Raw genomic sequence first — 26,912 nt, 5'->3', positions numbered from 1 at the left:
GAGGGCCAGGAGGAAGCGGCGCCGGAGCGCGCAGGGCTTGCCACCGCCGCCGCCGCCGCTGCTGCACAGGCTGCCGGAGCGAGCCCGCCGCGCGCCGCCCTCCCCGCTCTCCTTCCCAGGCGAGCCGCGGGGATGGGGCGGCCGCGGGAGCCCGAGCGCGCGCAGGAGCCGCCGCCGCCCGCGTCTCCGTCGCCGCGCGCCTGAGCCGCCGTCGCCACCTCGCGCCCTGCCCGCGGGCGACCCCCCAAGCCCCATGGAGGTCTCCCGGAGGAAAGCACCGCCGCGCCCCCCGCGCCCTGCCGCGCCGCTGCCCCTGCTCGCCTATCTGCTGGCCCTGGCGGCGCCCGGCCGGGGCGCGGACGAGCCCGTGTGGCGGGCAGAGCAAACCATCGGAGCCATCGCGGTGAGCCGGGCGGACGGCGTGTTCGTGGCGAGCGGCAGCTGCCTGGACCAGCTGGACTACAGCCTGGAGCACAGGCTCTCGCGCCTGTACCGGGACCAAGCGGGCAACTGCACGGAGCCCGTCTCGCTGGCGCCCCCCGCGCGGCCCCGGCCCGGGAGCAGCTTCAGCAAGCTGCTGCTGCCCTACCGCGAGGGGGCGACCGGCCTCGGGGGGCTGCTGCTCACCGGCTGGACCTTCGACCGAGGCGCCTGCGAGGTGCGGCCCCTGGGCAACCTGAGCCTCAGCTCCCTGCACAACGGCACCGAGGTGGTGTCCTGTCACCCGCAGGGCTCGACGGCCGGCGTGGTGTACCGCGCGGGCCAGCTCTGGTACCTGGCGGTGGCCGCGACCTACGCGCTGCCAGAGACCGAGACGGCGAACCGCTGCAACCCGGCGGCGTCCGACCGCGACACAGCCATCTCGATCAAGAACACGGAAGGGCGCAGCTTCGACACGAAAGAGGAGGGCAGCCTCAAAAGGCGCGACGGGGGCGCGGGCAGCCTGCACTTCGTGGACGCCTTTCTCTGGAACGCCAGCGTCTACTTCCCCTACTATCCCTACAACTACACCAGCGGCGACGCCACGGGCTGGCCCAGCATGGCGCGCATCGCGCAGAGCGACGAGGTGAAGTTCCAGGGCCAGGTGGCCCTCGATTGCGGCCACGGGCACCCCTACGGCCGCCGCCTGCTCCTCTCCTCCAGCCTGGTGGAGGCCCTGGACGTCTGGGCGGGCGTGTTCAGCGCGGCCACCGGGGAGGGCCAGGAGAAGCGCTCCCCCGCCACCACGGCGCTGTGCCTCTTCAGGATGAGTGAGATCCAGGCGCGCGCCAAGAACTGCCAGTGGGACTTCTTGCCCCAGCAGACCAACTGCGTAAGTCCTGCCCCGGGACGCTGCCAGGAGCGCTTCTGCTGGGGAGCCGCCGCCGAGGCGAAGAGGGAGGGAGAGCGGGTTGGCATTTACCGGGTCCGGGATTCACACAGCCCGGTGGCCGCCCGACGCCATTCTCACCCAGGCTACGAGGCCTCGGAGACTCTAAAGCAGGGCCAGAGGTCCCCAAAGGGAGTGTAAAAGGGGAGGTGGAGAGGGCAGGAGGTGAGGCTCAAAACTCCAGTGCCTGAATCCCAGTGCCGTCCTTCCCTGTCCAGACGTGGGCGCTGGTTTGGGGCTGAGCCTCCCATGCAGCCCCACCTCTCCCCTCCCTAATCGCTAACTCAGGTGTGTGGTTTTAGCTGGCTTGTGGCTTCGACCCCTTCCCAAAACATGGTCACCAAACATAGTGCCCTCCGCAGAGAAGCCGCTTCCTAAAGGACTTGCTGCCACGCCCCAGGCCTTGTGCCCCCCGCCGCCGTAACACAGGTGATGTGGTCTGAAGAGTTGGTAGCCTGCTGAACATGCAGCAGAGCCAGCCTGGAAAGAGGCTCGCGTTCGGCCAAACAGAACCCTCAGCGCGACCCAGCGCAAGGGGGCGGGGCTGTGGTTCTGCAGAGGGTGCGCTGTGGTCTCCCGCGGGGTGGGGAAGAGGGTGGGCAGGCAGCGGTGGCTTTGTAGGTAAAAGCCTCACCCTGGAGGGGAGAGCAAGAGAAAGTGTTGGGGTGCCACAGGCAGTTTCTGGGCTCCCGATTGCTTGACTATATCGTGGGGCTCCGCGGCACCACCCTTGTGTGGTACCCAACCAGGCAAACAGCACAGGCTTCCCTGGGGTGCCCAGGGCAGCCACAGCTGACTCTTGAGATTGGCATTTCTTTGACTGGAAAATAAAGCAGCGGTTCAAGAGGGTCCAGTTGATGGGGATTATGGAGCCATTGTGCACTTCTCAGCGGCCGTTTTCCTTCCAAGGCTGCTGGCACATCTACTCCACATATGGCTCCTGAGAGCGAGCCTGCTGAGAGCCTCCTTTATAACTGGACGGAAATCAAAGAGCAGGAATTAATGGCTACAGGTGTTGCCATTGTTTTGGCATAAAAGGCGTCAGGGAGGCAAGGGAGCAGTCTCCACTTGGAAAATGTGTTGTGCTGCTACAGTTGTTGTGTAGGCACACAGGGGGCATTGGCTCTAAGGTGTATTAATGTGTGCATAGAAAGACACTCCCACCCCACTCACCCCTTTCTCAGCAAAACCCATCTTACTAAATATTAGCCCTATTTTCCAGGGAGAAAAAATAACGTAAGTCCTTTGCAAGGCTCCTTAGAATGGTCGTTTGCTTGTTCCACCTTGCCTATCTGTTGCATGCTGATAATGCATTCATCTAGTCACTGGTATAATTTTTTTAAAGCATAAATGACATATAATGCATCCTAAAGGACTTCATCTTTCTATACACATATATAATTTAATATTTACTATCTGTCTTTATTAGATCTTTATAGTTCGAGTTTGGCGAAAATTATCGCCTTCCACTCCTCTGTTGAAAGACTTGAAAATACCCCCAAATATTACTTTGTGTCAAGCTTAAGGCATACTTGGTCTCTGGGGCTAATGACAAGACAGCTCGGAGGCCCACAGCAGGTAATAACAGTGGAAGTCCAAGCTTTGCCATCTGACAGCTGTGTAGATGTGTGGAGCCAAAACATTTCTCTTGACTGCCTCTCTCTACCCATTGGGTCCTGGAGGACTTAGTTCCCTTCCAAACGCAGCAGGCATCCTGAATGCACTCAGAATCCGTGTTTTGGCTCGATCAGGTGTTCCTACTGGTGCTGAGATGAGGAGGGGAAGGGGCAGTGGGAGAGCTGTTTATCATCTTCACGGGAGCTTCTGGGAGAGGGCTGCCCATTGGAAATCAAGCGAGGGATAAACACATGCTGCCAAAAAATCTGGGATTGGAAAAAGACATAATTAAAAGAGGTCCCTCCATAGCATTTCTTGCTGCTGTTATTTATCGAGAACTCCCAGTGTGCTCAGAGCTATGTGTTCTGAAAGACGGGGTCTCTACCCCCTGAGCTTGTCATCCAAGTTAAATAATACACTCTGGTTCAAACAATAGCATGTCATGGTCGCACAGGTGGGAGCTTGGAGTTTTGCTTTCTTTTTTTTTTTCTTCCCTCATTTAAGTAAATTTCTTGCTGCTAGTATGCACTAAAAAGCCTTAGTGGAATGGGATTTCAAGAGGGGTTTGAATTGGGGGAGGGGGAGGTGGTAGTTTTGCTGAAAAAGCTATTTTCTAACCTATTAAATGGGCAGATAGGATACTTCATTCAACAAACATTTGTTTGATGCCTCCTGGTGTGAGCAAGGCTCTGTGCTGGGTGCCACTGATTTTGCCGCTGAAAGGACAATGGCAGGTTGCAACCCCATTTAATGGGGTCATGGGATCAGTGTGCCTCCAGTTGTCACTCAGAACAATGCTGTCATTTGAATGGCATTTGTTCTGCATTTTATTTTCAGGTTTGATTGTGTTTTGGAAAAGGCAGGCTGAATTATAGGTGCCGAACACAGGAGACAGACTTGAAACACCCTAGCGGGAGCCTCAATAGATTCCAACCGCGGTTCCTTCAGAGCAGACAGTCATTTGAACAGTAAGCCACAGGCAGCGAGGCACAAGCGGCCCGATGTGCTTGCCTTCTCCCTCTCCTATTAGAGGGCTTGCTCTGATTTTCCATCTTCAATCAACCATGGGTAGCAAAGTGACAGGAGCGACTGGGTTGTGCTTCCTCGTTTCTTGGCTCTCTTCCTGTCAATCACATGTTGCTGATTCTCTTCCCCTTCAGCTCCTCCTGCTGAGGGTTCATTTGGGGGATGCTTGTGCCACGAGTGCGTACTACTCAGCCCTTTTCACACTGGCCTGTTGCTTTTTTCTGCCTTGCCATCAACTTCGAATCCCCTTTCACAACTCCAGCAGGTTAGCTTCAGCTCGTGAACGTGCCAAGGCAGCCGATTTCCGTGGACTTTAATAAATAATAACAGTCCTATAATAATCATGATGATAATCCCGGGAAATATTTGCACAGCGCCTTGCCATATATTATGTCTTGTGAGCCCTCATCAAGTCTGAGGCTGAGTCTATGAGGAACATTCCCATTTATCTGATGAGGAAGCACAAAAGAGCAAAACAGCGGTGTCAGGGCCCTCCAGCCTAAACCCAGGTCTTGCAATGTCTCCTTGTGTATTTTTTCCACTCTGGTGCCTCTCAAACTTTCCCTTGAAAGTCCCCTGACTGAAAAGGCAGCAGCCAACCTCCCCTAAATGTGGGGTTGAGGTTGGAGGGGGCCCTTTGAAATGCATTTTTAAAACTTCATGTGATTTTTTTTTCATTCTATTTCCTAACATATCTGTGTGCTTTGGTTAATATAAAAAATGAATGTTTTAAATTATGTACAAGCTAATTAATTTAATTTCCTCCCTCACGGAGCACCAGCTACTCCTTGCACACCAGTGCACTTGTAGAAAGTGTTTGTACCCGAGGTTTGAAGTCTGATTGTTCTAGGTTTGTTTAGCTGCCATAGTTGGGTCCTGGGATTGCCTGTGGTTTAAACATGGTGACCACCCCCTCTGGAGACACTGAGAGTGGTGTTTTCTTATCCTGTTGGCCAACGGGACCAAAGCCTGACATAATTTAGCTGTCATGCAGACAACCACAAAACGCTCACATGCTCTCCGGCAGACAGTAACCCAAGACACTTCTAGCCACTGCATGCAGAAGTGATGTCCCAGGACCACTTGGCAGTGCAGCCTTCTTGACCTCAAAATCCACAGTCTTCCTGTCACGTTTATTCCTCCTCTGGTTTCGGTTATGATCCTGTCTCACCATTTTGCAATCTATAGGCTAGATGGTGACTTTTACCCTCATATATACATTTGATATGCAACGGTGGGTTTTCAAAGCTCAATACCCACTCAGAGGGAAAAAGCAGTCATAGCTACTATCTACTAGATAGCTGTCATGGCCAGGCTTTGGATTAAGCACTTCACACGCCTCACTTGTGGTTGATTCTCACAGCCATCCAATGAGACAAGGACCATAGGTATTATTATGATTTTGTAGGTGATAAAATTGAGGACCAGAGAGCTTTAATAGGTTCCACAGCTGGTAAATGGCAGAGGTTTTAGGACCTGGGTGGTCTGGCCTTGGACAGCCCAGCACCATGGATAGTGGGTGTCAGTTCTATCCTGTGTGGAGCTAGCTGGGCTCTTGCAACTGCTCTGATAAGATCAGCTGTTTGCGGACATGAGACTTATGATAGAGCAGAGAACCCTTGACCATGAACTGAGTTTCTGGTTCTGTGTGTTTGACTACCTGAAGTTAACACTCGGGGAGGTTGTAATTCTGAAACTGTCAGCTTCGATAGTGCTGGCGTTCTTTGTATTCAGGGTTATAATGACCTCAGAGAGACCTACAGGGCCTCAAGGAAATGCTCCTAGTTGTTGTTCTTGGGCACAACCTAGCTCATAATCTAAATCCAGAGACCTCAGTCTAAATCTAGACCACAGACACTCTTTTCTTTATCAGCAGCCACAATTAAAATGTAATCCCTAGACCAGGGGTGGGCAAACTTTTTGACTCAAGGGCCACAATGGGTTCTTAAACTGGACCGGAGGGCCGGAACAAAAGCATGAATGGAGTGTTTGTGTGAACTAATATAAATTCAAAGTAAACATCATTACATAAAAGGGTACAGTCTTTTTTTTTTTTAGTTTTATTCATTTCAAACGGGCCGGATCCGGCCGGTGGGCCGTAGTTTGCCCACGGCTGCCCTAGACGGTAAGGGACCTTGTAACATTTTATTTTTTGTTGAACCAAGAGTACCTAGCATGTAGTGCCTTGTATAGTTGGGGACTTGAGAAGTATTTGTTGAATTAACAAATGAAGGGTCTTGGAGGAACATGTTGGGAATGATTTCTGTACTTAGTGGCAATATTTTCCTGAATCTGGCCACCTCATTCTCCCTTAACTATTGTGTTTTCCTAATGTCTGATGCATCCAGGCCTCTTTTTCCCAGTTTCAGGCTGTCTGGCATCCTCTACTCCTCTGGCTCTTCCTAGAAATCCCCATTCATTGGAATAGCCAGACTTCTGATCTTGCCAATTTGGAGGTTAACTTTGACCGTGGAAACCCAGCATGGTTGGGTCTTGTATGGCATCCTACATAATAAAAGCCTAATATGCAAATCGACCAAACAGCAGAACGACCGGTCGCTATGATGCACACTGACCACCAGGGGCCAGATGCTCAATGCAGGAACTGCCCCCAGCCTCAGGCCCCAGGCCAGCCAAGGCAGATGCCAGTGGAGGACCCCTGATCACCCTGCTGGTCGCCCTGCAGACCGGCCCTGATTGCCGGCCAGGCCAAGGGACCCGTGTATGGGTTTTGTGCACTGGGCCTCTAGTAATTTGATAATGTGCATGATCATACCTTTCAGTGATAAGAGAAAAAGGGCTTTATGCTGTAGGTAGGGCAATGATTCTCAGAGTTCAGTCTCTGACCTAACAGCATAAGCATCACCTGGGAACTTGCTAGAAATGCAAATTCTTCAGCCTTACATCAGACTTACTAAATCAGAAACTCTGTGTTTTAACAAGCCCTCCAGGTGATTCTGAAATACAGTCATGTTTTAGAACCACTGCCGAAAGGGAACACAATTTCCCTTGTAATCCGGCTGAGGCACCTGAGATAAGAACTTGTCCATTTTTTCAACTCATCCCACTATGTCCACAGATGATCTTGGTGTGGGTGTGGTGGAGAAAGAAACTTTATTCAGTGCAAACAGCTCAACTGAGATACAGCATAGGGAGGCTCCTCTCTGACTAGACGGCTCTGCTCTGCTCCAGCAAGACATTTAAGGTGTTTCCGCTCTGGCCATGGAAATGCAATCTTCTATCTCATCTTAAGTGGAAAGGGAAAGGACACCCCCAGAGCCACAGGGGAGCTGACTTATTTAGACAGAAGTGCCAACCCCTGATACCTGATTGGTCTGTCTTTATGCAAATGAGGACTCCAAATCCTAGAAGTTTGATTGGTTCAAAAGACACTGTCCTGATTGTTCAGAATTGAGCCACTCTGATTGGTCGGTGAAGAAGCTGATGGCCTTAAAGCTGCACAGCTCTGATTGGATGTGGAAACCTCAGTCCTATTGTTTGAAATAAGATCCAGGAACTCCTTTATAAGGGCTGACTCAGATGGCAGAAACACAGTGCAGGCATCTCCCTGAAGTGTAGTTCATGGGAGAGGTTCCTGTGTAGGAATGGCTACTAGGCTCTGTTTTTAAAATTTGTGACCAATTAAGCCACTGAGAGCCTTTCTCAGTAGGTATGTTCTTTTTCAGGGTCCACAACTACCTTATATTCCTTATTCTCTTCTAATTGCTCAAAGAGAATACCTAGGAAACCTAAAGCCTTTCCATTTTTGAGCTTGTAGTCTGACTCTCAAGAACCTACAGGTCATAGTTTAATTAGCTCATTCATTCTTGCATACAACAGTCTATTTGCTTTTCATTCCAGGATGTAGGGGGCGCTTCTAGAGTCTTCCATTCTGCTGTACACCAGAACCAGTTCCACACACATAAAATCTCTCCAAGGGCCAACTCTTTATAGCGTCAGTTCGAATACTAATTTCCATTTTAGACATAGTTGGCTGCATGAAACAAAAAGCTACTTAAGCAAGCTCAGATAAGGGGTGGTGGATTTAGTGGGCAGAAACACATGGAGTTACATTGAAATCTAGGAATCGGAACAGTACTGTGTGGTAGTTACATGCACAGACTCTGGGGCCAGGTTGTATGGCCTTGGGCACATTATTTAACCTTTCTGTGCTTTGGTTTCTTCATTTATAAATAGGCATTCTGTTTGCCTCATGGGATTATTGTTTGTATTAATGAGTTAATATGTCTAGGATGAATACTACTTGACCTATAGTAAATGCTATGTATGTATTTACTATCATCACCATCGTGATTAGTAATGTAATAGGATAGGGTTCCTTGAGATGGAATTGGGAGATGGTTCTGAACTCAAGGCAGCTTGAAGGAGCTTAGCAGCAACAGGTAATGGATGCCCACTCCAAGGTTTCACTGTCAACATAATTAGCAAGGCTGCCTCCCTCCCTCAGTCTGGCTTCCAAATGGCCTCTGCTTCTTCAGATGTCTGCCCCTCAACCCTTCCACCTGAATGTGTCTCAGCCTGCCTAATCCCCACTCTACCTCTCCATGGCATTGGCCCTTCTGCTTGGGTTCCCCACTGGCAAAAACTTTCCATATTAATTAGTTCAAATCACCAGGAAAGAGAATTGTGTCCAACTCACCTTTCACACCAAATTAGAGCACTATTCAGAGTAGGCATTTGTTGCCCTTGTGGCAGATACAAATCGACCAAACAGTAGAACGACCGGTTGCTATGACACACACTGACCACCAGGGGGCAGACGCTCAATGCAGGAACTGCCCTCAGCAATCAGAAGAAGGGGGACAAACAAGCGATGCCCCCAGTAGGCACAGTGGGAAGGTTCTCTTGGATGGAATGATGGAAGAGCTACACTGTGATTACCATGTTGACCACATAGCATGGTACCACCTCTACCTTCCTTTGAGCTTCTTGATGATCTCTGCCAACCTTGAATACATGGTGCACATAGCTGATGAAGACTGAGGCCTGCTGTGAGAACCCAAAGTCTGCGGGGGGGGGGGGGGGGGGGGCCGGGGGGGGGCAGTTTGTGGGCATCAGGGTCTGACCTGTTTGTGGGAACAGGGGCATAGTAGTAAGATTTTTTTTCTTATCAAATGTACTCATAGTTTTTCTTAGTTTAATTTTCTATCTTGATGAAAATGCAATTGTTATACTGTCTCAAAACCAAATAGTCTTAATACTAACAATTTTATATTATTACAAGTTTTTATACTGTCACAAGTTATGTTTCACAGTTTCTGTAGTTGATTTTCATATTGGTTTGGCTGTCTAGTCAATAGTTACACATAGTGTTCTCCTTGGAGAAGTTATGACAGGGACTTGGCCCCAACGATGCTGGCCCACTGGCAGGCCAATGCTGTTAGGCAGAGGTCAGCAGCTTTTTCTGTGAAGGTCAGCTCTTCGGTATTATAGGCTTCACAGGCCACATACAGCCTCTGTTGCAGTGACATGGCCACTGTGTAGAGTGGCAGCAACCATGGGCGATGTTCCAATTAAACTTCAGACACAGAAACCCAAATTTTATTTAATTTTCACTTGTCATGAAATATTCTTTTGATTTTTTCAAATATTTAAAAATATATCATTCTGACCTCATGGTTGGCCATTCGGGGAAAAAACAGGTGGGCCAGATTTGGCCGACAAGTGGTATTTTGCCGACCCCTGCTGTTGTGGACAGAGCAAGACAAACCTTTACAATGCAGATGTACGCAAAAAAAAATTTAAAAAATAAAAATAAAATGCTGTGTCAGCCGCAAGAAGGGGCATCAAACTCGGCCTGGGAGGACCTAGGAGGCTTCCGAGGGGTGAAGCTGGAGCCAAGTGGAGAAGGTGAGGAAGGGAGTTGTGGAGAGAGGGAACAGCTTGTGCACACGCAGGAAGTTGAATAGGCTTGTGAACCGCAGGTAGCGCACCCGGCCGAGGAGTGTCCAGAAATGAGTGTGCAGGTCCAGATGGCGAAGAGCTTAATGAGACAGGCAAAGGTGGGTGGATTTAACCTGATGGCTAGTGGTTTTCAGACTTTCCAAACCTGGCCTTTAATGTAAATCTCAACCAGAAGCTCGGTATGAGGAAAAGATTAGCAAGTCATCGTTGGCCTGCTGCCCTGGCTGAGACCATTGCCACCAGCTGGGACACAGGGTGAAGCAGGGGTTGGGGTTCCCAGACCCTGACACCCATGCCTGTCCCTGAGGCATCTCCAAGGACCTTCTAGGATGCTGTTGCGCAGGGTGTGAAAGCATGGCTATGGCTGATGAAGGACACAGCAGGGTTATAAGCAGACAGGGTCTGATTGTGCTCTTTAAAGATTAGTCAAGAGATAGAATGGGTGAGGCAAGATTTCAGGCAAGGCAACTGAGTAGAAGGGGAGCCATTGTTTTAAACAAATAATTACTTGCATTCCTATTATGTGCCAAGTACTGTATGAAAACATTTCTCCCACTGGCAAAAAGAGTAGACAATAAACATGCAGCACATAAATAAGTTATGTTTATACTAGAGGCCTTAGTGCATGAGATATTTGCACTGGGGGCGGTGGGTGGGGGGTGTCCCTCAGACCGGCCTGTGCCCTCTTGCAGTCTGGGGCTCCCAGTGGGCAGTCGGACATCCTTAGTGCTGCCATGGAGGCAGGAGAGGCTCCTGCTGGCCAACCATGATCCCGGCTTTTGGCTGAGCTCCTCCCCCTGTGGGAGCACCTGACCACCAGGGAGCAGTTCCTGTGTTGAGCATCTGCCCCCTGGTGGTCAGTGCGTGCCATAGTGTCATAGCGACCGGTCATTCTGCTGTTAGGTCGATTTGCATATTAGCCTTTTATTAGATAGGATTAGAGTAACTGAGCAGTTATAGAGCACATACTGTGTACCAAGGGTTCTAAGTAAGCACTTCACCGTTTTAACTTATTTAATCCTCACCACAACCTTATGAGGTGGGTAACATTGCTACTTTCATCTTACGGATGAGGAAACTGAGGCACAGACTGAGATTGGGGCTGTAAAGGAACTAAACAGGTGTTGGGGACAGTTGCCTGGATGGAGGTTGAGTTGACACCAGGAAGATGAGAATGGATAGTGATGGTCGTCTCCAGATGGGAGCCACTCATCACAGACAGGAGAGCAAGTTCAAGGGCTGAAAGGAGGGTACGACTTGGTCAGTTTGAAGAACAAAAGGTTCATGTGGTTGAGTACAGGGAGGGAGGCAGGGGAGAGTGTACGGGAGGAGGTTGCTGAAGGAAGCAGCAGCCCGATCCTGTATGCCTTGCAGGCTGTGGGAAGGAGATTATTTTTTTTTCCCTCGAAGCATAGAAGAGCCTTTGAAGGGATGTGAAATGATTAAATTTGAGTCCCCCAATAATGGCTGCCCTGTGGGGAATGGATAAGAGATTGGCCCCAGTGGAGGCAGGGAAACCGGCAGGAGGCTCCTGAAGTAGTCCAGGCAAGAAATAATGTCGCCTTGGTCTAGAGTGGTGGGGCCGATCCTGGAGAGAAACAGGGATTCTGTGGATTGCGGTCATCCATCTGAGGGATGCTGAAGCCCTGAACTGGGTGAGGCAAGATTGGCAGCAGTGAGGGTGGAGAGGAGGCACAGAGGAAATAGTTTACTAAGACGTAGAACTGAGAGGTGTTGGTGACCAGTTAGAAGATAAATTTAATTTTTGTTGCTGTTTCGATGCCTTTGGGACACCCAGGAAGAGTCACTAAGCAGGCAGTTGGCCATGAAGTTCGAATTGGGGATCTACCCTGTAACTCTGTGCAGTGCCTCCCATACCTGGTGCAGTGCCAGGCTCTGTGTTGGGCTCAGCACGGCCTGTTTGGGGTGGGCATGCCTGAGGGAGTGGCTGCGTCTGTCTCACTTGGTTTCCCAGGCATCCCGAAGGCTGTGTAACACATAGTGGGACCTCAGCAAATGCTCGTCAGACTAGAAAGAAGCTGCTCTTCATCTGGGGGAGGAGATGGTGAGTGTAGCACAGGGAGGTGAGAGCTTCCGGGACCCTGGAGCTGTGTGTACAACCAGAATGCAGGCCCAGCAGCTGGAGGGAAGGGCATCTCCCTGGGGCTCCTCACCTTTGAGGCTGGGTTGCTGGTCGTTGCCCCAGGAATGACCTGGTCTGGGAAGAGTCTGCTGGAGAAGTATATGCTCTGACACACCAGCTGTGCCTAAATGATGCTCCCTGACATCCTCCCGAGGCCTCTTTCTCCATCAGTGACTGATTCCTACAATTAGATTCCAAGTGCTGGCCTGGCTTCTCTGAGGCAGCAGCTTGGGGTGGGTAGCCCAGGGAGCCGGTGCTTTTAGGTGTCTCCAGATGCACACCAACCTCCTGTGCATCGCAGTTCTCCACGCCCCTCCACCAGGGGTTCCGCATCCCACGGAACCTGGTGCTCTGGCGAAGCCTGTAGATTATTCTCAGGATAATGGTTTTAAGTGCATAAAACAAAAAGAGAGAATTGCAGATGAACCAATGATATACATATACAGATATGTTAAAAAAAATTTTCCATTTGAAGTCTAGTAATATATCTTAACACATTAAACAGCAAGATCTAGGAGCAGTGACAACCATAATTTCAAAGTAGAGATAGTGTAAACAATATTTTGAGATATCTGAGACAACTACAAAATGATATGAAAATATCTGATTTCTCCTAGTGACAAAGTTACAGGCTCAGTTAATACCACGGTGGCCTGCATCCATGATGAAAGGAAATGCTAAGTTTTAGTTAGAGTTTGCTAAAATAAAGATTATTTTTTCTCACCCAATTTCATGGATTCTCTGAATTCTGTTCATGAACTGTGGATGTCAGTGGAGGCTTTTCCAGCCGTTCATTTCAGTTAGCAAGTGTTTCAGAGACCAGTGGCATAAAGTGTGAAGTGTTGCATTTTGTTTCAAAATGTATTTGATTGGCTTATTTTGACAATCCCAGCTTTATTCTCATCTGTATTTTACAGATCAAGACTTGGCCAAGAGCAAGTGCTCCATAAATGATGGGTGGATGGGTGGACGGAGAAACTTCAGAAAGTTTCTGACTGCCCAGACTTATAACCCATAAGTAATAGAGCTTGCACTTGAACCCAAATCACTTTTTACTTAAAATCTCTTGTTTTTCCTGTTCTTCCATTCTACCATTATGCTATTATTTTAAAGAGTTAACTCAATGCAAGGCATGTTCATAATTTATGCTACTCTGATCATGGGAAAGAGCAGTCAGAGAACACCCGAAGTGCTTTGCTTACTTTCAGAGCCACGTGTTCAGTACCCTGGATCTGTGGCCCTTCAATGGCTGGGATGGCAAAAGCCCCAGAAACTGCCCCTCACAGACTGTCAGTGAGTGTGGATGTGAAGTTTAGAGAAGGCCAAGATACATGGGAGTAGGAAGTATGGGGTAGTTCAGTATTGCTCCCCAAGGTAGAAGTGTGGCTCAGAGTTTACAAGGGACAAATGTTGACTCAGTTGAAGAACTCTGTAATGTTTAGGCCTCCTCAGCGATGTGCCAGCATTGCCTGATGTGATATTGACCGAAACCATTCAAACATTGATTCGTGCATTTGTTCATCCATTCAATAAATGTTTATTGACAACCTACTACATGCCAGATGCTGAGGTGTAGGTTGCATTTAAAGTGTACACTAAGAGAAACGATTGTAGAGCTGCGAGTTTATTGAGAGATGGACAATAAATAAAAATCTAAAAACAATAGTTGTAGTAAGTGTTTTGAAGGAAACAAACGGAGTGCTACGATTCAGAATAACAACTGGGGTAGGGATGTGAACATCTGTAGTTGTATATCCATGAGGAGGTGACTGAACTTGAAACCTGAAAGATTAAAAAGGCCTACAAGGGAGTAGAGTGGGGAGAGGACATGTAAAAGGCGTAGCACATGCAAAGGCCCTGAGGCAGAAAGATGGTAACATTTGAAAAGGCTGCAAGATGGCCACTGTGGGAATGGAAGCAGTGAAAGAGAAGGACAAGGGAGTTTGAAGAAGTTGTCAGAGACCAGCTCATTGAAGACCTGGGGCGGTGGGCGGGGTGGTGGGGGGGGGGGGCGCGGAGCATTTGGATTTAATTCTAAGTGTGATAGGAAGCCACTGAAGAATTTTAGGCAAGGGAGTAACATGATGGGTACTGTATTTTAAAGGATTACTCTAGCTACTGGATGGAGAATAGGTTTTAGGTTAAGAGCGAGAGACCAGGAGGCCTGTGGAGTAGATGAGGAGTGAGGTGATGGGGGCTTGGATGGGGTGGAGACGTGGAGATGGAGAAGGTAGATTTTATGTTGTTGTGGAATTCAGCTGAGATTTTTCGTGTGTTGGATGTGGGGAGTGATGGAGACAGGCGTTGGTAGTGATTGATGGTGCTATTGGCCATGGCCATGATAGGAAGACTAGAGGGGAACAGGGCTGAGGGAAGAAGCGTCTGGGTAACCATTTCCCAGCAACTCTGAAACCTTGTGACAGACTCCACTGGTTCTCAAAGGGGATGATGGAATTTAGAAATGTGGGGACCGAGCTTTTGCAGTGGTCGCCATGACGGGAGGCACTGCTGGCATTTTGTGGACAGGGGCCAGGGATGCTCAAAGTCCTGCATCACACAGGACAGCCCCATAGTAAACAGATCTCCGAATTCAACACCAATAGCTGGCATACTGGCAGAGTAAGTCTCTTTCAACTCCAAGAATCTACGAAAATGCATTTTTCACACTATCAGCCGCTCATGCTGGTGTCTTTTTGTGAATTGTTTCAGTCAGGTAACTTTTCATAAGTAATTGACTGGAATTAGCTATAAGGAGGGGATGGAGATTTAGGTGGGAGATGGTGCGTAAAGCAGGAAAAAGGAAGGATAAATCTTGGGGGGTATTTGGCGGCAGGGAGGGCTGAGAGGCTGGAGGACCTGGGGCCCTCGGAAGGAGGAAGGACGGTGGAAGAGCAAGCGAGAGGGTGTGAAATACCAACTCGGCCACTTTTCACATTTCCTGTGCTGCACTGCACGCTGCCAGACAGAGGTGCCTGCCTAGCTGTGTCCCCAAACTTCCCTTCTCCATTCCTCCCGCACACTTTGAATTTTTCCTTTTTGTCATTTGAGTCTCCAAGGTAAATTCTTCCTTCAGATGATCAGAGAGATGCCATGAACTCAGTCAGAGCCCGATCAGTGCTGACTACTCCAGAAGAATAAGGAAAAGTGACAGGAACCTTAATGGCTAGTGAAATCACTGTCTAATCACTGGTGAATAATTGTTCTTCCCATCTGTCCTAAGATTATTTCCAGTTATTTCTATACACTTGATTTCATTGTGGCCTCCTAACCATGCTAATGGACAGGCATGTGTGTTATTGTGTCCATTTTACAGATTCCACCATTGAGGTTCAGGGACTTAACTTGCCAAAATGAAGCAGCCTGTAAGGGGCAGAGCAGGGGCCAGAACTTGGATGGAGGGCTCTTAGCGAGGTTTCCTACATGCAACTGAGCCCCTGGGTTAGTAATTTAGGAAGTGATGAAGAAACAGTTTCAAAGTAAGTGTATACCAAAGGGTAGCAGGATACAAAATTAGCTGTCCAAGAGGGTAGCTAATTTTTTTCATCTATGTGTGTAAGAAGTTCACAGGCACCCAGTTAGTATTTGCTCTGGCCCCATAAGGAAAAAAAACAATTTAAGAGAGACCTTTTAGCACCTTGGAGTATAAGACTTGCTGGGTTCCCAGCACTTGAGGCCCCACTATCGGGCACATTTCCTCCCCTGTTCCCACAACAGCTGTAGCATGGCTCTGAGCACCCTGCATGAGCAGTGGTTGGTCAGGCCAGGGGCGGGGACACGGTGCTACTCAACTCCAGAGGGCGCCATTCACACCCTGGAATACATGACTGGCGCCTGGGGTTGTGCAGCGCACATGGAGGGTGGGGATTGTCAATGGAAGATGGCATGAAGGAGGCCCAGCACTTTCCCTCATGATATGCCCACTACTCTCTGTGTGCTCACACGCACTCACACGCATTCACACACACACACACACACACACACACTCACACGCACTCATATGCACTCACACACCAGTGCCAACGCCTTCTCAGTAGCCTCCATTCCCTTTTGGCATATCTGGCCCAAGGCTCTATCTTTTTCAGCCCAAGCATCGTTTGAGACAAGGTAGCTTTTTCTGCAAACTGCAAAAAGTTTCCCTCGCAGCGCGGCTGCAGTGTAGGCGTGACGCTCCGGTTAGACATGGCAGGCAGGAGAAGCAGAGTGACAAGTCTGAGGGAACCAGGAAAGCCCAAAGGGGAGACAAGGTTTAGAGTTAAATCAGGATTGGATTTTGTCATGAAAGGCAGAACTGGCAAAAGCATCATTACAAGGCATTAACCTTGTTACACACAGACGAACAAGCAGAGGCTGGGATTCAGAAATAAATTACACATAATAAACTAGTCAGAATAGGCCGTGAGCAGCATTAGCGATCCTAGGGGAGAGGGGGGCAAGAGAGAAAATGGGTCAAAGAAAGAGTCAGAATAGTCTCTGGACACTGGGGCCGACTGTACTGCCCCCCCCCCCCCCCTTTTCCTGCTCGCTCCCTAGGTATTCACTTCACTTCTGTGAGGAGGTTTCTCTGGGGCCTTTCTTTGTTTTCAGTTGCTGAAATGAGCGTAAGAAAGCCATTCATAGGGCTCCTTTTCCCATTCATGGCAACCTGTCCATTTCTGTGTGATCCAGCACAAAAGAATCCATTTCCATTCAGCCACAGCAGCCCTTACGGGAGGGCCAGGCCCGGCTTTCTTATTTTCTCCCAGGCTCACTGCTGTAATTGGCTGCACAGTCCTGACTGGCCAGCGTCCTCGAGGGAGAGAGGACGGAGCTGGGCTTCCCCACTCCTGGGCCTGGCAGCTGAGGGGAGCTGGTGAGCAGGGCCAGGCCCCCCAGCCAAGGCTCTCCTTGCGTACACAGTTGCAGGTAACAGAAAACCTAATCAAGAGCAGCCTAGACCAGTGGTCGGCAAACTCATTAGTCAACAGAGCCAAGTATCAACAGTACAACGATTGAAATTTCTTTTGAGAGCCAAATTTTTTAAACTTAAACTATATAGGTAGGTACATTGTTATTAACTTAATTAGGGTACTCCTAAGGCTTAGGAAGAGCCACACTCAAGGGGCCAAAGAGCCGCGTGTGGCTCGCGAGCCACAGTTTGGCGACCACTGGCCTAGACCATGACAGCGATCATTAACTTGGTAAAAAGTTTAAAGGTTGGAAGTCTGTGCTCAGTCACGTCTTGGAGAACCGAGAGCCTTTTATCGTCACCCCCACACCAGCCTCAGCTGTCGATTTTCACCTTCTACCTTGACTGTCGTGGAAACCAAATGTGCAGATGGCCTCACACCCCCACTTTCAGGGGGAGGTTGCGAGGGAAGGGTGCCAGTGGCTCACCTTAACAGCCTCCTCTTATCAAGGAGGAAACTTACTCAGAGAAGCCCCTCAAGCGGACTTCTGGTAACTTACTGGGCAGGCCTGGGCCACATGGCCACCCCGAGCTCCAAGGGATGGAAAGCTGGTATATGGCCCTGGGGAGTGGGATTGCCATTTGGCTCGGCCCTCAGCCATGGTTTTCCCAGGCTCGGGTTTATTGCTCCCTGAACAAAAGTATGGTAGCAAAGAAGAAGGTGGGAATACTGCCATGGGGTGGCAGGAAGCCTTTGTGTTTTTAAGTAAGGTAATGAGAGCAAACATGTGTTGCATGTCCCTCTGGGCCAGACACTGCCCTGAGCTTTACTGAGGCTTCCTCCTAACTCTTTCAGCCCTCAGTGACTGAATTAACAAGCCTGTGGCATAAAAGCTGTTGCCATCACTTCTATTGTGTACAGGGGGAAACTGAGTCACAGAGAGGTTAAATGACCTGCCCCAAATGACTTAGCTAGACAATGACAGAGCCAGGATTCCAACCCAGGAGGTCCGCTCACTCCCCTACGCGGCTCCTATTAGGTAAGATGATAAAATACTCCTAGTAGTACACAGTAAGTACATGTTACTGATAACAGTAATACCAGCTAAAACTTTTCAACATGTTCTTATTACTACTACCATTATTATCTCTTTTTCATAACCACTCTACTAATCAAGCTTCATTAGCCTTCATCACACCCAGGAAAGCCAGCCCCCAGCAGGGTGAAATAAACTGCCCCCACCCCTGCTGGGTGAGAACCACGCTGCCCTGCAGTCCTAACCTCTGACCCCTGCTCCCAGGCATTTTCTGTGCCACCAGCTCCCCAGTTGGGTAACATGGGTTTAATGGCTGTACTGTTTACCTATGCTATTGATTCAGACCTTCATTCTGAAAACTGCAACTATTGAGGGACACTCAGAGGTCAGGGGAGGGCACTGGAAAGGCTGAGACGGAAATTTGGAAGCAATTTTCACCTTGTTCCCTTTCAGCTTTAGAGCTGCCTCTTTGTTTTTTTCTTTTTTCTTTCTTTTTTTTTTTTTTTTTTTGGAGCCAATCTTTCCCAGACAGAATATCTCATCCCACCTCAGTTAAGGCTGCTGTGACATCATGTTCTTGGCTAATCAGAATAGCTACAGTAAGGAAGCACCTTCTATACCTCAGACATGGGAGTTCACTGTCCCATTGGTCCTTAAGGATGCACCACTGCTATTCCTCTTTTTGTGTCAGAGTAGAGAAGAAAGGAGTTCTTTAGCCAATGATAGTGGTATTAGAATATACCAGATGCCCAGGCAGAGATGATACCCAATTCTCTGAGTTAACCTCTTGGTGCTGCTCAAATCCTATATAATAAAAGGCTAATATGCAAATCGACCGAGTGGTGGAATGACTGGTCACTATGATGTGCACTAACCACCGGGGGAGGGGGGGGGGGGGTAGGTGCTCAACACAGGAGCACTCCCACAGGGAGAGCACCGCTCAGCCAGAAGCAGGGCTCACGGCTGGCGAGCACAGCGGCGGTGGCTGGAGCCTCTCCTGCCTCTGCAGCAGTGCTAAGGATGTCTGACTGCTAGCTTAGGCCCACTCCCCCTAGGGAATGGGCCTAAGCCATCAGTCAGACATCCCCCAAGGGCTCCCAAACTGGGGGAGGGCCCAGGCCGGGCTGAGGGATCCCACCCCAGTGCATGAATTTTGTGCACTGGGCCTCTAACCCTATGTAATAAAGAGGTAATATGCAAATTGACCGTCACACCCTCACACAAGATGGCCACCCCCATGTGGGCACAAGATGGCCAGCAGGGGAGGGCAGTTGTGGGTGATCAGGCTGGCAGGGGAAGGAGGGCAGTTAGGGGTGACCAGGCCGGCAGGGGAAGGCAGTTAGGGGTGACCAGACTGGCAGGGGAGGGCAGTTGGGGGGACCAGGTCTGCAGGGGAGGGTAGTTAGGGGCAACCAGGCCGGCAGGGGAGGGCAGCTGGGGCAACTGGGCCAGCAGGGGAGGGCAGTTAGGGGTGAATGGGCTGGCAGGGGAGGGCAGTTGGAGGCAATAGGGCCAGCAGGGGAGCAGTTAGGCATTGATCAGGCTGGCAGGGGAGTGGTTAGGGGGTGATTAGGCTGGCAGGCAGAAGCGGTTAGGGGCAATCAGGCAGGCAGTCAGGCAAGCGGTTGGGAGCCAGCAGTCCTGGATTCTGAGAGGGATGTCTGACTGCCGGTTTAGGGTGCAGGTTAGGCTGAGGGACACCCCCCCCCCCCCCCCAGTGCATGAATTTAGTGCAGCAGGCTTCTAGTCCTATCTAATAAAGAGGGAATATGCTAATTGACCCTCATGCCATCACAAAGATGGTGGTGCCCACAGCCAATAAGGAGGGAATATGCTAATTGATTGCCCTGCCCTCAGAGATGGTGGTGCCCACAGCCAATAAAAAGGGAATATGCTAATTGACTGCCACACCTTCAAAGATGGCAGCGCCCACAGCCACAAGATGGCAGCGCCCAGTCCCCTCAGCCCCGCAGCCGCCCAGGGCTGCCCGAGGCTCTGATAACCAGCGGATGAGGCTTGCTCTGCAGGCAGTGGCAGCAGCAGAGGTGTGATGGGGTGTTGCCTTCCCCTGATCACCGGGTTGCCTCCCGCCCCTGAGGGCTCCCGGACTGTGAGAGGGGGCAGGCTGGGCTGAGGGACGCCCCCTCCAGTGCATGAATTTACTGGGCCTCTAGTATTTAATAAAAGTAATAGGCATAGGTGGCCAATGTTAAGTTTGAACAATTCTGGTTTTATTTTAAAGCAAGATGTGTGGTGTATCATGTGTGGGTTTTTTGTTTGTTTGTTTTTTATCTAAAGGTCATCTGATTTTTCTTTTTCTGCTCATAGTCACAAGGTATCCTTATCTAAAAACAGTGATCTATTGTTCTGATTCATAGATATTTTTTCTTAACTTCAATTTTAACAGAACAGGTCCTCATCTTCCCCAACTGCATGGAAAGTATCTTTTAACAGGAAGAAAAGCTCTAATGGGCTTTCAAAAATTTTTTCAAAACTGAGTTTACTATGGAAGATTTTATGCAAATAGGTCACTTTCTCCCTAGGTTATGACATCTTTCCCTTGAAAAGAGATCATGGCCTTGGCACAGGAGGAAATCCTTCCCAGCTTATCTCTTCTTCTCAGCAAAGTGGTACAGGCGACCCTTTAAAGGCTTCAGAGATCTATTTATTGGTAGTCCATGGAGCCATTCAGTGTAGATGTTAATGAAAGTTGGTGGGTTTAAAAACAATGAATATTTAATAAGACATAAATTGAAAGACATAAACACTGTTGGCAATAATATAATGAAGTTAATAAGTCTTCGCCTCCCCTTGCCAACCTCCCCTTCCCCAAATGGGGCGATTTGGGTGTTGCGGTGATGCTCACTGAAGTTTGCCAGCTCTCTCATTGGCTAAGACTTAAACGTGCCTTTGAAAACCTTAGCGCAGTTGGGAACTGAGTGCTGGCAGATAAAGTGCGTATCACACTGTGTTCAGCAGCTACAGGCAGCAGCGACTCTTTCTAGTTCCATATCTTCCTGAGATTTGTGTAACAAACTCAGTTCTTTGCTGGTGAAGGCAGGAAGCAACATAAAATACTGCATGTCTTCAGACAAGAAAGAAAAAGACATTTTGGTCAGCACTCGGTCTGCTCTGGGTTTAAAACAGGGCTTTCTTTAATGATCAGAAGCAAGCATGTGAGTCTGTGCTCAGACCTCAGACTATTTAAATGCTTTCTGGTGGGAAGTATGCTCTTCGTTTCCTCATCAGGAACATCAGCACCAGGTCCAGCCCTTCCGCTCAGTTCCTTCTTAGTTCTGTGGCTCTCTCTTTCCCACCATCCGTGACCATATCTTCCCCTCTTTACCCTCTGAACTAATTACCCTGTCTTTGGGCTTCACATTACATGCTTCCTGGAAATCCAGAACCCTTCCTTCTGCCAACGCACCCAATAGGATGGTCTCTCACACATCTTGGGAAATGGCTTGTTTAACCTCGCGGGAGCCAGTGCCTCGCTAGAACAAACGGCAGCAGAATTCTGCAAACAGCCAAGTGTAAGATCGTCTCCCTCCCAATTCAGCAGCGGGCTCTCTCTTGGCAATACAGTGGAACTCAGCTTCATATATCAGCTGGGGGAGTGTTAAATGGATGGCTAGCTCGCTGCTGGCAATCAATACGTGTTAATACATAGTAAACAAATGGCTTTCCATGGGCTGGGCAAGCACGGTGATTTTGCAGATAAAAAGGATAAAAGGTTGTTCCTGGGGATCTTGTCTAAGAGAATATATTTGGGGCTCAAGTGGGAGCCTTCCCAGGTGGGCATAAGTGACATTTAATCATCCTGAGAATTACGGCTGTTAAAAATTAACTTTTTTTTTATTTGTGCATATTCAGAAAGAAGATCAACCCGAGAAAGTGCAGCCAATCGCGTCCTCTACCATGATCCATTCCGACCTGACATCTGTTTATGGCACCGTGGTGATGAACAGAGCTGTTCTGTTCCTGGGGACTGGAGACGGCCAGTTACTTAAGGTGGGTGTTTTGTGCCTTCTTCAATGTCGATTTTAATAGTGCCCTAATTTTGTGCTTTTCAATTATGTTTTATTGCGTCTGAGTTATGCACAATACCATACCAACTGCTTTATGAACTTTTCAGTGACCCCCCCAGAAATGGCCTGAAAGAATTTTCTAGAAGTCTGTTTGTAATTCTTTCCCTAGCTATGTAACAAAGCACCAGCCACCTTCTCTCCCAGCTCCTGCCAAGATATCCCCCCTTCCTTACTCACTGGTTGCCTGGATGAGGTAGGTGGGGGTCTGGCCCCTGCACCATCCCTGACTCACCTCCTTGAGACATTTCGCCTTTCAGTTCTATCTCCTTTATAATGAGAATGTACAAAGTGCCTGATTTCTCACGACTTCAAAGAAATGGGAGATGCAGGGCTTAAAGAGAGGAAAGAAACAGGTGCTTCTCTCCAGAGAGGTCGGAGACCTGAAATCTGTGAGACTCCCCTTGACTTTGATCTCCGAGACTATACTTTCCCACTGCACGGGTGCACCCCTAGTCACGTTGAGATTTTTTATTCACTTGGGAGAGGGCCAGTGGGAAGGAGGAGAAAATAAAGTCAGAAATACCTAGTAATTGGCCTGAAATTATATAGCACTTACTAACTAGTAACTAGTATCTTCTCAATTTCATCAACAAGCATGTATGGAACACCTCCTGTGGCCTCCACCAACATTCGTGGTTGGGAACCACACCGTTTCTGTCACCCCTAGGGTGATATTCCTTTACCTCTCTGTAGCCAATTTATTGTCAGCTCAGATTCCAAATGGAAGGTTAACAGATCTGTTTTCTCCGCTGACCTCCCACCGATAACTAGCTGTGTGGCCTTAGGTAAGCTGCCTGATCTCTCTGAGATCCCATTTCCTCATGTGTAAGTGAGATTGCACTAGACGGCCTGGAAAGCCCGTCCTCTTCAGAAGGCCTCCCGTCCTGCCTCTGTGTCTTATCCCCACTCGGCCACAGCTTTGCTCCCTCTACTGCAAACATGCACCGTAGTCTTGTTGCCACACCTTTGCTCACACTGGATTGCTTTCTTTTCTCTCTCTGCTTTACTGAATGCTATGTCTCTGTGCTCTGGCTTAGTTTAAGCTCCATCTCATCTCAGAGGACTTCTGTGCTAAATCTGTAGTGATTAGGTTTTTCCCTCATCTCCTGAAATTCTCCTATCTGTATCTTTTTTTTTTTTTTGGCTCATTACAAATGTCTTGCTTTGATGCCTAACCGTTTCTCTTGTATTTGCCTGGCCTTCTCAACTTGATTTTAAGCGTCTTGAGAAGGGGGCCCTGGAGTCCCACAGCCTGATACAGTGCCAAGTGCCTGGTAGGGATTTAATTTAATCTGTTTCCTTTGGAGGAAACCCAGTAACATATGGGAGGGAGTTTGTTTGTATACACGTTCTTTTAAAATATACATTGATCCTGTTTCCTGTTGTGTTAGCTTAATTTCCCGGGGAGAGGTAAACACCCATCAGTCATTCTACACAAGTTGGTCGGTGCCATGAAGTGACGTCTGTAGCTACACCAACCTGGTCAGGCCAATTAGAGCCATTAACCTGGCAGAAGAAGTTCCCGTCAATCCAAACTGGGCCTCCTCACCAATTATCTCTTCAGATTTGGGATATTTTTGATGACTGTTTTGACAAGAACACTGTTTCCCCAAAGCTAAGCCAACCAAACTGTTACATGGTAAATTGGAGGTGAAGGAACACTTGGCTCTAAGTAGTTCCCCAGGGAAGGCCTGGCTTGCCCTCCTGTTTGTTCGCACCACCAGTTTGTGTGCAACCGGCCAGTTTTTAGAGATTTGTGGTACCGGGGCGGGGGGGGGGGGGGGGGGGGGGGGGGAGGCCAAGCTGCAGCTTTAAGCTGCTGAGCAAGAAGTGGCCCACTGAGTCTCCCTTCCCTCAGCATCTGGAAGGGGTACCCCTTGAAAAGCCACATCTGGGCCTTGTTTGAATAACAAGGCAGGTTGATTTTCCGTTTGTTGTGTGACTGCTAACATTTATCCAGTGCTTCCTGTGTGCCAGGCATGCTACATGTTCTAGCTAATGCCATCCTCTCCAGAACTCTGAGAAGTAGGTATCCTATTCCCATTTTACAGATGAGGGAACTGAGGCCCAGAGAAGTTGGATGATTTGCCCACGGTCGCACAAAGGCAGAGCAGAGATTGGAACCTGGAGCGACTTCAGAGACTGCCCCTAATACCCCCGTGACTTTGTAACCTCCGCCCAGGCGAGGGTTCGCTGGGGGAAGTGCGAAGCATGTTGATATCGAGATTGATGTGGGGGACCAGGGCTCCTGGGGTGGGTCCCGGGTCTTAGAGACTCAGAGAACAACCCCAGCTTGAAAAGGCAGACGTGATAACTTGCTGGGAATTAAGCCCCACCCCCAACTTCCCTCAGGATGCATTTATGGGGGTTTATGGGGGGAGTGTGAGCTGACTTGCGCCCCCCCCCCCCCCCCCCCCCCGCCAGGCTCCCTATAATAGCCCAGTAATTCCCAAGATTCTGCCATGTAACTTGTGTGCAGGTCCTTGGATGCAGCCCCTGCCACGGCCCAGAGTCCTGGTCCTCGGGACTGTGTAGATGATTCGGAAGACACAGTTCACCCCCAAATCCTTATGCACAAACTTCAAGCTTCTCGCTCACCAGACTTGTCACCAGAACTGTTAGAAAAGCCGAGCATTGATAGACACGAGCTTGGCTTCTCACGGCCCAGAGTGGCGGTACTAATGAGCAGCAAAAAACAAAACCCGACCCAGGGCAGATCAGCCGCAGGTTCCCAGGATGGAGTGAGGGGGGCGGTTAGGGGGGGAGTTTGAGGCATTTGGCAGACGCAGGCACTGTAGTGTGTGCCTGGGTGGACAAGAGGCAGGAAACAGCAGTTGGGGGCCAGTTGCTGTTTTTTACCTCCACACACACAAATCCTGCTTCTTAAATCTTTGAAAACCTCATGGAGTTTTCATACCATTTGGTGCAATATTAAATATCATGTTATTACTTAGTAACTTTTTAATTATAAAAGTGATATATGCTTGTAGAAAAAGTTGCAAAGTAGCAGGGGATGAGGGGAAGGCAAAGAAAAAAATCCTCCAGTTCTGTTATGTTGGAGGCAACTGTTGTCAGCAGCTTAATCTCTCTTCCCCACCCCCTCCACCCCCCCCCCCCACACACACACATAGCTGAGGTCAGACTCTATCCAGTTCTGTATCCTGTTTTTTTCTTCAGTTAATGAGAGAAGATGCTTATATTAAAATGTTACGGTAAACCTTTTGTAAGCAGTATTTTTAAATAGCTGTATCATGTTCTGTTATGTGGAAACATTTCTTGGAATTTAAGCCGAGATAGTGAATCACTCTTAAAGTGTCTTTAAAGACACGCACTTTTCCAAGTAACCCGGCACTACTTCCAAGGGTAAGGTTCTGCTCACCCTAAGTGGAAAAACGAAAGACTTGACAGCGTGCTAAGACCTTTGCTGCCTCTTTTTCTTGCCTGTATTCCCAGTTCCTTCATCAAATTTTAAAAAATGGGAGGACTTTGGAATGGAAAGTGTCCTCTGAGAAGATCTAATCTGCCCCCTTATTTTATCCACGTGCAGTCCTCGTGGTTATAAGACAGGTTATGCTCAGTCACCCGTTATTTCCTCATTTGACTTCCTTTCTGAACACAGTTGCATTCTATAGTTTTTCAGTTGTCAGTGTCTCCACTGGGATCAGCTGAAGAAGCGTGGTCACACTGAACGTGGTTTGGGGAATTTACATCACACGCGTTGCCAGTCAGGACGCTGCTAAGTGTACCCGCTTTCATAAACACAGGCTGAATCTCCCTCCAGGTTGTGGTTCAGCCTGTCATGTGGTTTGGACTCCTCTGCGCTGACTGACGCATAAAGACATTTGTCCTGCCCTGGCCAGTGTGGCTCGGTTGGTTGGGCACCATCCCTCCAAAAGGTTGCTGGTTGGATTCCCTGTCAGGGCACATGCCCGGGTGCGGGCTCATTCCCATATGGGGTATGCAGGAGGCAGCTAACCAATGTTTCTCCTCTCTCTCTTCCTTTCTCTCTAAAAATCAATTAAAAAATCTTTTAAAAAAAGAAAAAGAAAATTGTCCTTATTTCAAGGGCAGAATTGAATATGTTGAGTTTTTCAAGGTGGTAAAATAAGTAATAACAGAATATGCATGAAATTTGAAATTTGTAACTTTACTTATGCCCGTTAAACTTTCTTGTAAGCATAAAAGATAACAAGGCCGCAAGCAAGGAATAATAATAGCTAACATTTCTGAGCTCTTACTGTGTGCCAGTCATTAGAATGAGTGTCTTCATGGGTTAACTCATCTAATCCTCACAAGTCAATCCTATCACCATACCAACTTCATAAATGAGAAAACCTGAGGCTCAGAGAAGTTAGGTAACTTGCTCAAGGTGATTTGGACTTAAGCAGTCTGCCCCCAATGAAAATGAAAATGTAGTCTGTAGAGCTTGGTAGAGTTGATGGAACTGGTTTTTATTTTTACCTTGTTCCTAATATTGGAATATCTGGGTCAAGACACCACTATTTGGGGTTTCATGAGAAGGAGCTATGGCTTCTGTGGTTTAAGTTTTATCCTATTTGTGGATAGACTTCTGTATTAGAAGGAGAAAGAGTCCTTTTCTCTCAGAGTTGCACATAGCTCATGGGAGCATCTGGTCCCACTTGGGGGCCCCTGCTTTTCCTCAGTGGATTTCTTTAGAGCAAAAGTGGGAAATCTGTATTCGAGTTGATTCTTGGGATAGCCCATTGAGAGGAGGCTGGTGTTGGGTTCTTCAGCATCCCTAGGACTGAAGGAGGGTTCTGGGGGCAGGAGCCATAGCATGCCCTTTCCCCCGTCCAGCAGA

The 26,912-nt window shown here is 48.9% G+C and overlaps 1 protein-coding gene across 3 annotated transcripts in view; it reads left to right on the top strand.

Annotated features, from left to right (window-relative positions):
* Positions 1 to 253: 253 nt before the first annotated feature.
* Positions 254 to 26,912, top strand: part of PLXNC1 (plexin C1) — a 183,925-nt gene continuing 157,266 nt past the window's right edge. For all 3 annotated transcript variants that reach the window (XM_070409572.1, XM_070409571.1, XM_070409570.1), the window contains exons 1-2: positions 254 to 1,312; positions 21,876 to 22,013. In XM_070409572.1, the coding sequence (XP_070265673.1) occupies positions 254 to 1,312; positions 21,876 to 22,013 (1,197 nt within the window). The remainder of the gene's footprint in view (positions 1,313 to 21,875; positions 22,014 to 26,912) is intronic.

Source organism: Myotis yumanensis, unplaced genomic scaffold (genome assembly GCF_028538775.1).
Source record: "Myotis yumanensis isolate MYYU_CA2020_CCGP unplaced genomic scaffold, mMyoYum1.0.hap1 SCAF_3, whole genome shotgun sequence".
Lineage (NCBI taxonomy): Eukaryota > Metazoa > Chordata > Mammalia > Chiroptera > Vespertilionidae > Myotis > Myotis yumanensis.
Note: the sequence above shows the minus strand (reverse complement) of the source record. Positions and strands in the feature narration are given on the sequence as shown.